Here is a 13,271-nt window from a genome sequence, read left to right as displayed (position 1 = left end):
ACCCAGGCTGGAGTGCAGTGGTGCAATCATGGCTCACTGCAGCCCCAACCTCCTGGGCTCAAGTGATCCTCCTGCCTCAGTCTCTCAAGTAGCTGGGACCACAGGTGTGTGCCACCATGCCTGGCTAATTTTCTTAGTGAAAAAGCAGAATTTAAATATGTATATCAAGGCTAGAGTTTTCATAGCCCCCTGCGCTCTTCTCTCCCTTCTGAAGAGGTGACCTGAGATGGTTTCTTACCTTGTGTTGTCCACCTTGCCCTGTGTGACTGTGCTGCAGAGAATGCTAGGAGGGAGAGGTGGCCTGCATGGTCCCTGGTGCTCTCTTCTACTTCATGTCTCCTCTGGTACCTCACTATCCCTTTGGTCATGGGGCAGCCTGTCCTCTTAGTAAGATCCAAAAAATACCTGTCCTGATAGATAGCTCCTGAGAGCACCAAACGGGGGAATCAGGACTCTCTAACATCCTTTCTATACCTCCAGAAAGCCTAGTAGCTTCCAGAGGGCTAGAGCCTTTGTTATTCTGGCATGTCTTGCATATCTTTTGGATGCAGCTCAGGGATGTTTACATCTGGGAACTTCTGAAAGTCTTCATAACTGCCCAGGCGTCATTAAGATGCAGACAACTCTAAGATTGCACAACTCGTAAATGCGAGTTAAGATGACCCTGGCTCTTTATGGAAAATCCCATAAAGTCTCCACACAGTGGCAGTTGGATGGAATATAGATTTGCAGATAACATTTTGAGACCTTACAGGAATCAACATCATTTTGCCTATATGCTCCAACCTTCACTTTCAATTGTGGTCTATTCCCTTCATCCTTCATTACCACACCCTGAAATTATAGTTATTTTTAAGAACATGCATATATGTTTATGTGCATCAGATTGTTTTCTTGCATTTTGTATTCCAAGCCCATGCATGCAGAAAGACAATTACCACTCTACCTCAAGCTCAGGAGTATGCAATCAAGATTCATTATTCCCCTGCTTCTCATTTCATTCACACCCTTTATGTCTCAGAACAATAATGAATGGAGAGCAAAGCATCCCAAGATACTTGAGAAAAGGAAGAATTCAAAGGACATGCTGAGAAATGTGAATCAAAGAGGGAGAAATTTCGTTGAAGATTGTTTGTTTAAAGTGGAGCTTTCATCTTTAGTGGTTGGGAGATTGAACTTTTTGTTAGATCCGTTTCTTGAATCATGATCCCTTGGGGTTTGGCAGAAAGCTATAATTTTTGGAAGGCTCACTTCTACAAAAGCTTAAGGTTATGAAGAAAAATCAACTTTTGTAAATCCATGAATCAGGTCTAAAAAGTCTGTTTGGATATTTAGTGTTTCATAAAATATAACATAGGAAGAGACTTGTGGAGTGTCAGAGCTGGAAAAGATCATGAAGACCATGTGGTCCAGCCCCCTCCTTTAATGATGAGGCTACTGAGCCCAGCGAGGTTGAATGATTCATCCAGGTTACATGGCTACAAGGAAGGGTAGACAAACTGGACTAGAATAGACCTCTTAACTCCCAAGCCTGTATATTTTCAGCACTATTACACACTACTAATCATTTGGAAACATTTGAGCCAAAGCATGAACCATGTATCATAAATGAGAGAATCTTAGCAATAGAAGAGACCTTGGAGGTCATCTGGTGCCATCTCCCTTCTGAGGCAGGAATCCTTTTTGTGACATAGCTGACAAATGGCCACTCATCCTGGCTTAACTCTAGTGCCAGGAAACTCAGTATGTTACAGGCAGCTTGTTGTGTCTTTGGATATCGCTACATATTGGTAAATTGGTTCTGACAGAAGGTCATATCTGTACCTTGAAAGTATCACCCCATTAGGATTGAGGGTGGCCAGAGGTGGGTGGCATGGTATTGGTGATGGTGAGAAGTTTTACTCTTTTTCTCATCTTAAAATAAGGATAGTAATGCCTACCTCTAAGGATCATTGGGAAGACTAGACATGTGGTTTATAAAGCATCTACCATCATGCCTGCTTCAACATAGGTACTCAAATTGTAATTATTATTGACTTTTATCATCATGATTACATTTTTGAAATTATGCCCTCTGGCTGGGCGCCGTGGCTCATGCCTGTAATCCCAGCACTTTGGGAGGTGGGTGGATCAAAAGGTCAGGAGTTCAAGACCAGCTTGGCCAACATAGTGAAACCCTGTCTCTACTAAAAATACAAAAATTAGCCAGGTGTGGTGGCACATGCATGTAGTCCCAGCTACTCAGGAGGCTGAGACAGGAGAATTGCTTGAACCCAGGAGACAGAGATTGCAGCGAACCGAGACCGCGTCATTGTGCTCCAGCCTGGGTGACAGAGCGAGACTCTGTCTGAAAATAAAAAAGAAAAGAAATTATGCCATCTGGAGCAACGTGGACTATGTCTAATCTTGCAAATATTTTAAAGCAGTTAGCGTGACCCTTTAAGTCTCCTCTTTAGACTAAGTATTCTCTGATTTTTCTGCTCTTTCTGTGATACATTTTGGATGCCTTCATTCACACTTATTTGTCAATTTTCCCCCTAAAATGTGGTGGCCAAATGTGGCCAATCCAACGCACTCTACACTGGAATAATTCTCTAGATCTGGATGTTTCACTTCTCCTAAAGCAACCTAGATTTATGTCAGCATTTTTGGAGGCCAGATCACACAGTTGGCTCGGGTAAAACCTGATTCTCCTATCCAGAACATTAGCTATGCCTCCCAACTTTGTGTCAACTGCAGATTTGACAAGCATGATTTTTATGTCTTCATCCAAACTGTTGATAAAAAATATTGAACAAGAAAAGGCCAAAGGCAGCTTCGAGGAACACCTCTGGTCCTTCCCTGCATATTGACATCCTTCCACTAGTTTGGTGACATTGTTTCACCAGCTTCACATCTACCCATCTATACTATCAGAAATAACTCAGCAAGATAGAGTCACTCTTTGTGTTTTTGAAATTGGAGATTTAATTTATCCGGAGGTAAAACGCTATTTCTTTATCGATGAAGACAGGTTTTGAACCCATAATTGGGACAATGTGAACTCAGGAAGTAATTTTGTGTTTGAGTTACTATGTAATGCTTAAAGAAAAAAAAACGCCTTCTCTTAATGTGCAATGATAATGCTTTTGCTGGGTTGTTTATTTTTCCAAAATGTTTTGAAATTACTCTCTGGGTTTTGGAGAAGAAGACTGGAGAATTTGCAGATTTTATGTGTTGGGTAGAGAAGAGATTACAGAAGAGTTAAAATATATCTTTTGGGAGTCTTTTCCGTTTCTGGTAGAGATCACAGAGATGAAGAGATGCCTTTAAAGTGTTGATGAAGGAAAGTGTTGGATATATTCCTAGATAGTGATTAGTATTCTTTTTGGTGATTCTTTGAGAAGATTCTTAAACTTTTTTGGGGAGAGGGGATTACTTCTTTCTCTTATTTAACATGCTTTACTCTGAAGAAATTAAACCTATTCTTTGTGCTGCAGCGTAAGTCAGTTTTCTTTGTCTTTTTCCATGGTGGATGTAAAGAATGGTGGTTGTCATCATTTGAGCCAAAGTGCTCAAAGATTGGAAGCTCAACTCTCAGCATCTTCCTTCATTGGCCCCTTTAATATTTTTAAAAAGGTTTTACTTTTTACTATATAGTCAAGGCTTGTGGCTTTCTTCTTAATCCTGATCCTTTCTATTTCCTCAGCCCATAACTGAACCATAATTTAACAATACCTTAATATCTAAAACTGCATTATTGCACACTTGCAGATTGCAAGATGAACAGACGGGACATTAGCACTCTTGAAAATTGACCAGGGAACATAAAGGTAATGTTTCATCATATGGAATATTCTAGGAATGGTATAGTTCACCCATTCACTCAATAGTTATTGAGCACTCTGATATGTCAGGCACTAAGCTAGGCAATGGAGACATAATGGAGAGTAAAATCAGATTTAGTTTCTTCTCTCATTGGGCTTACCGTCTAGGGGAGAAACAGCTGTTAATCAAACAATCAGGAACAATTGTAAACCATTGTACTGTAAAGGAAAAGGAGACGGTGCCCATCACTTTGGTGAGTGTGGGCAGGAAGGGTTTGCCTACATGATGATCGATTCTGAGGTCTGGAGGTGGAGGCAGGGCAAGGGCATTGGCGTTAGAAAGCAGCATACAAGGCCCGATGCTGGAATGCAGCATGGTTAGTACGAGGGTAGGAAATATCTAGAATGTGGAATGATTCACATAGAGCAAGAGTGGAGGTGGTGTGAGTTGAGCTGGGAGGTAGGAAGGGTCCCACACGGGCTTTAGAGGCCATACAAGGAGTGCTGCCAGTGTCTTCCAAACCGATGGCTTAGGGTGTATGTTCTGGGCAGTGGGTGGGAGGGGAACCTCACAAACACTGTGTGTGATGTGATCACTTTTGCATTTTGAGATCACAGTGGCTGTAGTATGGGAAAAAGGAGGAAGAGAAGCCAGAGTTCATGAAGGAGACCATTGTTGAGACAAGGATAGAAGATGATGGCAGTTGGTTATAGGTTGGTGGAAGGATGGATGGAAAGATTGGAAGAGATGAGGGACACTTAGTTAAATTTGTAGGACTTGGAAACTGCCTAAGAGGGTGATGGAAAAGAGACATCCAGGATAATTCAAGGAGAGTCATATGTCTTATATTTTTCTTTGTGAATTTAAAGATTGTGATCTTAAAAATTAAATTGTACAGCATCAATAATTCTAAAAGGAGAGTCAAAAATGCTTCTGTGCCTTGGATCAATTATTGATAGAGTAGGTGACTATGAACAAGATGAAAAATTTTAAGTGTCTTTGAACTTAAACAATGGACTAAATAGTACCTATAGTTTCTGACCTCCTTAAGACCCAGGGAAATAAGTTTGTCAAGGTTCACTTTCAAAAGAAATAACACAATTTTCTTTATTTTTCATTATCATTTTTAGTCCAATTCTCTAAATCTCTAGATCCTATAAAAAGAACGAAAGTGTGTTCCTGCACTGCCACCAATGCACATCGCCATTTCCTTTCATCCTACTTTACCCAATCACAGTGTTTTCCCACGTCAGAACAATTTTCCGGTGTATAAGAGAAGCCTTTGGACTGTGATATATATAAGCCTGTTCCTGACTTTGGGGTCCCACAACGACACAGTAGGCTCACAGTCTAAGCCAGGTGCCCAGTTTCCATCTGGACTCCTGACAAACTGTGTGGTCAGGATTTAGAAATCAGAAACCTGGGAAAGGTGCAATGTGATGGACACAGCCACCCCAAATATCGTATATGTTATCACCATCGTTTAACACGTAGTGCAGGAAATCCTTTTTTTTTTGCAGAAGAACTTCAAAGGACCACTTCTAGTTCTCTTGGGTAACATTTATTTTTTCTTTGCTAACACCAAGGCGCAGACAGATACATATTTTTTCTTTAGTAAATTACTAGTGGCACTCCATTTTTTTCCCTCCCATCTTCAACCCATTGTCCAATAGACCTTTTAAATTTCCCTACCCTTCTAGGCTGAAGAGCTGTACCTTGCCACTTATAAAGACTTACTTATTGATCTTACCTATTACTTTGTTTGGCCAAGCACTTTCTCTTTCTTTTCTTCTCTTTTTTTTTTTCTTTTTTAGAGACAGAGTCTCACTCTGTCCCTCTGTCTGTAATGTGGAGTGTAGAGATGTAATCCTGGCTTACTGCAGCCTCAAACTCCTGGGCTCAAGTGATCCTCCTGCCTCAGCCTCCCAAAGTGCTGGCATTACAGGAATAAGCACTACGCCACTTTCTCTTTCTTTACTGGGTTCTAAATTTCTTTCTCACCTTTTGGTCCCAATGTGTTGATCAGCCTTCTCTGCTCAGTGTGAATTTTCTCTGGTTGTCTGAATAACTTTCTTTTCTATGAAGACCTATCTCGCATATTTTATTTACTTTGGAATTTTAAACAAATAAGCCTTCATTTGAAGGCATCAGAAATAAATACATGATATTAGGTCCTATAAGTGATTCAGACATCTCATGTTCTTTCACTGGTTTATTCATGCTATTAATATACATCTATTGAATGCCTACTATGGTCCAAGCACCATGGGATAAAGTTGTGAATACAAGCATCCTATGTTCCAGAGGAAAAGACATGGAACAAGTAACTAGACGCTTGATTATTGTTCTGTGTTTCCATTACTCCATGCATGCATTGTGAGAGATGGATTTTATGAAAATACAGCAGAAAGCAGCAACTCTTGTTCTGATCATTGGATCCCAGATGTCTTGTCATGTATTTCAATCATCCATCCTCGTTCCACAGGTTGTTGAGCTTGTGTCCTCAGTCCTGAGATTATGATTTGGAAAGGTAGCCGTTTTCTTAAAAAATGTATATATATGGTTGGGCACTCTTATAGGACTAAAAATGAGAGGGAAAAAACCAGTGTGCTTGTCATGCAAAGCAGGATGCAGAATGACTATTCACTAAATCACAGTATTATGCACTTACCACAAAAATCATTTTCAAATCTGATATTCATCCTCCAAGTCAGAGAAGGCAGGCACTAAATATCTCTGATGCAAACTTCACATAAGGATGGCAGCAGAGTGGTAAGGAAACTTTAAGGCATTTTCTCACATGCTTTACTCTAAGGGTGAGTAGTTATTTTTCATCTCCTCGTAGCTGTATGTTATAACAAGATGAATGGGCCCATGGCTTGCCGGAAGCCATAACTCTCTATATAGCTGACATGACGAGATTCCCAGTTTTGGCCTTTGAGAGCTTGAGAGTAGAATAAAAACATTGACTCCTCCTGACCTTTCCCCTGTGTCTTCTCTGGGCAGAATATCTCGATGCATAATGCAGTTGGTGGGGCCATGACGGGGCCCGGAACTCACCAGCTTAGCAGCGCTCGGCTGCCCAACCACGACACCAGCGTTGTGATTCAGCAAGCCATGCCGTCGCCCCAGTCCAGCTCTGTCATCACTCAGGCACCTTCCACCAACCGCCAGATCGGGTAAGGAGCCCTCCTCGGCTGCCCCTGGGTCCTGGCTGGAACTCAGGAAATGTCCTGGACTTTCTCCTGGTTTCTGGTGCTCAGATTGGTTGGTTTTTCTGGCTGTCATGATATTGCCTAGAGCTCAGAGTGATGCTTTTGATGGGAGAAAGGAGGAGTCTCCACTTGGTAGAAGCTGTTTTGATTCTGGACTTTGGGTGGTAGGGGTGGGGTGGGGAGCAAGTCATTCTGTGTCATCATTTCTTCAGACAAGATTTATGAACTTTAAGATGACTGTGGGAAAACCCATGGTTGTTATGGAGACCAGAGTATAGTGCGCGGAACAAACATGGTGGAGGGAACTTCTACCAGCTCAGCCTTGTCTCCAACAGAGTGTGCCTTTCCCTTCCTGGGAGCTGCCACACTCATCACCTCATCTTCTGTGTACAGCAATCCCTCCTTGTCCGTGAGAGATAAGTTCCAAGCTGCCCAGTGGATACCTGAAAGTGCAGATAGCACCAAACCCTGTGTGTAATATGTGTTTTCCATCTGATAGCTGAGATAGCTATTAAGTGACTACTGGGTGGGTCGTGTCCACAATGTGGACACGGTGGACAGGAGGGATGACTCACATCCTGGGGGGCATGGCTTGGGATGGCATGAAGTTTCATCATGCTACTCAGAATGGTGAGCAGTTTAAAACTTGTGAATTGTTTATTTCTGGAATTTTCCTTTTAATATTTTTGGACCATGATTAACTGAAACTGTAGAAAGCAAAACCATGGATAAGGGGGACCACCATATTTCCACAGTCGTCCTGCCCTCTGCTCATTCTTCCCTGCTTCTCCTTCTTGTAACTGCCTCCTTACTAGCCCTCTCCTTCCTGTTACTGCCTCCTTATTAGCCCTCCCCTCCCTCTACATTGGTCCATGCTGATTTCCAGAGTAGACAAAGCAAAGAAAGCAGGCCCCCTCTCTCATTTATGCAAATGGACAATACTGGGCATTGAGGAAAAATTGGTAGAAAGATCCTGTCATTGAACACCAGACACTCCATGTCATATGATGGAAAGAGCTCTCCCTTCTGGGTATCCTGTGTTACCTCTAGCCCCTTGCTATATGCCAAGTGTGGTCTGAGGATCCGCAGCGGGGGCATTTCCAGGAAGCTTCTCAGAAACGCAGAATCTCTGGCCCAGCTTCCTTATCGCTGGTGAGGATGGTGTGAGGATGGTGTCTGTTCTTTCCCACCTCACGAGAGTAAAGATGAAATAAAAGATTTAAGAGCATATGGGTTCTTAGGAAGAAAAGGTAATAACTTTAAGCCAAAGAGCTGTGATAAAGTTCTGTTGCTGGCTGCTGAGAACTGGCTGCTCTATGCTTCCAGAATTCTGTTTAAAATGAGAAGGGGCGCTTGCTGTGTTTGGTATGTGCATCAACATTCTGTTTGAATTTTCAGTCAAATATTGGAAGTGATAATTAAAAACTTAGAAACTGCACCACAATTTGTCAGTAGGTCTTTTCCCTCTTGTTTTTCGGTGTTATAAGAATTCCAGACCCACAGGGAACACTGGCTTATTCCTCCCTAGGATATTCCAGAAGGGGCACCTTGTCTCACATTTTCAACTTACCAGGAATGGCTGTGATACGTTAAGACCCACCTTAAGAAATGAGAGTAATGGGTAATGGGTAATGACCATTTTGTGAGTTTGCTGTGGGTGCTTTTGGTTTTCTATTCAAGAAACAGAACATTAACCCGGCCCTTTGAATGCTTGGCTTTGTTGAAAGGAGTCAATGCTAGGTTGGTAAGTGTCTCTGCTAAATATTTCTTTTCTTCTCAAATGACCATGAGAGCAAATGTTGCTGCTATCTAAATCAAGAACCCATAGTATGCTAAGAGGGTGGGGTAGATTCATTAAAGACAGCATCTAGATCTCCAGGGATTTCTCTCAAGTGGCTTGGCTTTCAGCAGACAATTCACAGTTAGGCCAGCTAATTATAATTATTTTATTTTTCTTTCAAGGGGAAAAAACATAAAATGTGCTAGAGTTTACTAGCAGTTTTACAGCATTCCTTCCCCCCTGGAGTTCTCCTGCCTCCCTCTCCCTGCCACCCCCCACCAACTACCCTTTTGGAGGCCCTTAGTATTCGGCCATTGTTAGCACAAAGCTGGTCTTTATGAAACAGTCTTTTGAGGGCTAGCACTAAAGTTTAAGATGAGTGCCGACTCTGCTGATAATTTACCCAGCTGGCCCAGGACTGTACATTTGGGTGACATTTGTAGGCTGTGTCACCATGCCTGGGTGGAGGCGGGTGTTTCTCTGGTATGGATGCCTTTTGGACACACTCCATCTTCCCATTTATTCTCCAGCCTGGGGTGTTGTGTGTCGCTCCTGGTGTGTTCTAGGAGATAATTGTCACTTTTAGGACTCTGTCTCATTGCCAAGCCTGAGGGAAGCTATTTCTTTTCATCAGATTCCTCCCTGGTGTGTTTGCCATGTTGATTCAAACCCACACATCTTGTCATTTACATTTTTTTCCATCCAAAACCTTGCCCGGATGATCCTGGAGACTCAGCAAGAAATAACCCAACCCATCTCACCAGTGGATTCAGTATGAAACTCTAGGTGGTAACATTTGGGGATGGTTGACTCTTTTATTTCTCTCAGGAAAGAGGAAATGAGTACTTATTTGAAAACATGAGTTCCCTCTGGAGACTGTGTCTTTAAATGAGCATTTGAAATTGCAGATAGCTTTTTTTTTTTACTTTATTTTACTTTTTTGAGGCTGCACAGAACCATATTGTAGTAATATTCTGATTTTTATCACAACCTCAAATATTTAAGTGTCAAAATCTGGCCAAGCCACCTGCAAATGTTTGCCATGGCTACTGGCCAAGAAAAACAGCAAACAGCAATGAAAGTCTTCATTCAGGCTCAGTGCTTAAGCTGCATCCAGCCAGAAAGGCTGGGACCCACCTGTGCCCACGCACAGTGCTCTTGTGCTGCAGCCAGCGGGTGTGTTCACGGCTGAGACTTTGTGGGAGAGGGGGGCGCCTGGCTCCTGCTCCCCCCTCTTCCCTTCCCTTCTATCAGTGCTTGGCTGCTTCAGGCAACCCCATGTTCTCGCTCTTCTCTGTCTCCCTCTCTTCACAGTACAAAATTTAAGCTTGGAGGCTTGAATGTATTGAGAGAGCTATCGACATAAAGGACTTGAAAATGGGAGTAGTGCCAGTTATCAGGGAGGACTTTGGGGACAAAGGGTAGGCATCCTTGTAAGCATTTGATTTTCATGCTTTTTGAACAGGCACTGAGCCAAACCAGACCAAAATGAGTGCAAATGCAAAAATCTAAAGAAGTAATGTTAAAAGGAAGTAGACAAACAACACGTGCAACTTCCATTCCATACCACAGCAATCCATACCATGCCCTGTGCTCAATTCTGTGAAAGTAGTGCCATTACCTCAATAGAAACCAGAGGTAAATATAAATATCTCAAATTGCTCTTGTGTGGTTGGGCAGGCTAGAAAAACACACAGCTATGGAGAGTGTGGGAGGCATCCCCAAACTAGTGACTACTTGTGCTTAGTCAAACTGGCAGATGCTCTGCCAGGAAGAGTGTCTTTGGCTGATTGATGGTAGCATTTTCAGAGATAAGTTTCCCAGATGGAAAAAAGAGTGCGCCACGGGCTGTGGGGCAGACAAGTGAGACAGAAAACAAGCATGTATTAAATAGAGATAAAATCGATTCAGCCTTGAACCAAATATGTGGCAGAATCCAAAGAGTATCTCTCCTCCAGTCATTTTTATTAGCTATCATGTAACAGGCTCATTATTCAGGATCAAGTCAGCAAAGCCTGGGAAAATGGCAGAAGGGTAGGTAGCACTACTGGAAGTTCACACACTCTCCCTGTCTCTCTGTTTCTTATCATCTAAGACACTTTTGTAGGAGTCAATAATCAGTTGAGTAGATGGCTATAATCTTAATAGATCCCAGCTTTCTTAACTAAGTTGATTCTTCTTTATGGATGTGATAGTATATAATTTACACTCAGTAATTCTTCAGGAGAGCAACGAAGATAATATGGAATTTGGAGTTCTACAAGAATGGATGTCAGTACAGAACTCTGACGGGTTATGGGAGACGCTTCCAAAATATTCTACACATTTTTTTCTTACCTTTTACTTCTTTATAGGGCACTGGCCAAATATATCTGACATCAGAATATACAAATGTGGAGTATTCTGGTTAAGAGAATGAATTGGCCAGCTGTACCAGGAAACTCAGAAATATGTTCAACAGAATGCATATATGAAGACATTTATGTAAAAAAAAACCCTCCCTGATTTTACACCAATTTTAATCCTGGAACATATACTTCCACATGATGTGTAACTTAGGCATTTGGTTATAAACCCTATTTGCATGGGGCTGTAGCTAGACAACAGAGACATAAAACTTAGCCAGAAATTTATATAAAATATCATAGAAGAAAATCTTGTTTTATGTAAAGACGAAAAGGTGCCAAGACTTATCATAAATTGTACCTCCTCTTACCTTTTCTGTGCCTCTTTATCCCTTTTCTCTTTGCAATCCCAGATGCTATGTGTCATGCAGAATATTAGATGTAGTTCAATGGACATGGCTGAGGAAAACAACAAACAAACAAAGAAAAGTAATAATAAAAAGAAAAGCTGATTACATCTCAAAATTTGTTGGTGGCAGAAGCAATGCTACGAGTCATGTGGCTTTGCTGTGTGAGTTAACATTCCTGCCCAGTGTTCCCTCAAGATGGGAATGTTAATAGATTTGAAGAGTTTGTGTCATTGTTGCTGGAGGTGGGGGAAAGAACAGTAGAGAAGTCGGCAAATGATGCCATCACTGAAGGTCATGGCTTAAAGAAGACCTAAATAACAAAGCAGCTTACAGGTTAAGAGTGTGTTTGCCCTGTCAAAGCAAATGCGTATGAATCCATTTTTAAGAGCTTTCTAAAGCTCCTCGAACCAAAGTGAGCATAAGTAAGACTGTCACTATCTACCACAGACTAATGCTGGGGACATTCAGGCCAGCCTCCTTCCTGCTGGAGGCAGCGGGGCAGCAGGTCCCAGCTTGTCACTGGTCCTTAGCCCTTAGCCAGGACAACTTGAAGCCCCTTTGGGTAATGCAGACCAGAAGTCATTATTTCCTGCTTTGTGTTTTGCTGAATATCATGGCTATGAACATAGCTTTGTTGTTGGAAAGTTGCTGGATCTTTCACAACCCCAGGAACATTTACGAGGGCCCTTCCGGGGGATGCTTTCTGGGAGGGTTGACAGACTTAACCATATGGCTCCCGTTAAATCCCATGCAGGGCCTTGAGAAATTACCTCTGACAAGGGGGCCGGCAGCCTTCCACTCACAGGGTTTTATATGTGGAACGAAACATTAAGTACTGATACTTGAGGAAATATAATGTTTCTTAACATTCAAAAGTTGTAACACCACATGGTATTGTGGTCAGATGAAGGGGGTAGAGCCAGAACATGGGAGCACATGGCTGGGTATTCCAAGAGGCAGAAAAATACCCTAGCTCTCGTCTTCGAATCTGGTTCTTGCCTCTGATTCTTCAGGCAAGCATTGTGTCTTAGTGTCATCTCAGCCTCCCACCTGGAACACAGCAAGCCTGCTCTACTTGGGAGAGAAAATCGGAGGTAACTCCCTGATGGCTCAAGCCCTTCATTAGAAAGGGCCTTGATACTGACACTGAAGAAGAGAAAGGAAGCTAATATTTATTCAGGATCTACTATGTGTCGGGCACTGAGCTAGCTTTGCATGTTATTTCCTGTAATTCTTCAGTAGCTCAGAGAGGTAGCTGTTATTTACCCCAATATTATTGCTCCGAGGAGAAAAGTAACTTGTCCAAAGTCACCCAGCCAGGGAGATAAACAGAGTTTTGAATATGGGTCTATTGGACTCAAAAGCACATGTTTCCCCATGCTTCTGACCGTGGCAATACCAGTGCCATGGAAGACCCATGAGTGTGCCTGAGACTGGCAGAATCATCTATGCACAGGAGTTAGCTAATGCTCAGTCTATCTGGTTACAGTGCCAGACACTTCATCCCCTCATGTGTAAGAAAACTATAGCATCACAGAGAAGTGACGGCCCTGTCTCCAACATTTGGTTGCTCTATATTTGGCTTCTTAGCTTGCAGGAAGACCACTATTCCCTGCCCAAATGCAGTTCAACTTCCAGATTTGTTCCACTTCCTGAGGGGACAGGTGACTTTGCCTGTGAGCTTTTCTTGGAGGAAGACTTCATTTCTGGAACT

General features: G+C 42.3%; 1 protein-coding gene across 6 annotated transcripts in view; it reads left to right on the top strand.

The window, feature by feature from the left end:
• Positions 1 to 13,271, top strand: part of CREB5 (cAMP responsive element binding protein 5) — a 424,247-nt gene that overhangs the window by 153,879 nt on the left and 257,097 nt on the right. For 3 of the 6 annotated variants that reach the window (XM_055293576.2, XM_063608985.1, XM_063608986.1), the window contains exon 5: positions 6,814 to 6,986. In XM_055293576.2, the coding sequence (XP_055149551.1) occupies positions 6,814 to 6,986 (173 nt within the window). Of the gene's footprint in view, positions 1 to 4,435; positions 4,521 to 4,937; positions 5,097 to 6,490; positions 6,580 to 6,813; positions 6,987 to 13,271 lie in introns of those variants that run through there. The other 3 variants (XM_055293577.2, XM_055293578.2, XM_063608987.1) reach the window with 3 other exon arrangements.

The sequence above is a fragment of the Symphalangus syndactylus genome, chromosome 9 (assembly GCF_028878055.3).
Source record: "Symphalangus syndactylus isolate Jambi chromosome 9, NHGRI_mSymSyn1-v2.1_pri, whole genome shotgun sequence".
NCBI lineage: Eukaryota > Metazoa > Chordata > Mammalia > Primates > Hylobatidae > Symphalangus > Symphalangus syndactylus.
The sequence above is the reverse complement of the archived record's forward strand: the minus strand, read 5'-3'. Positions and strand labels throughout refer to the sequence as shown.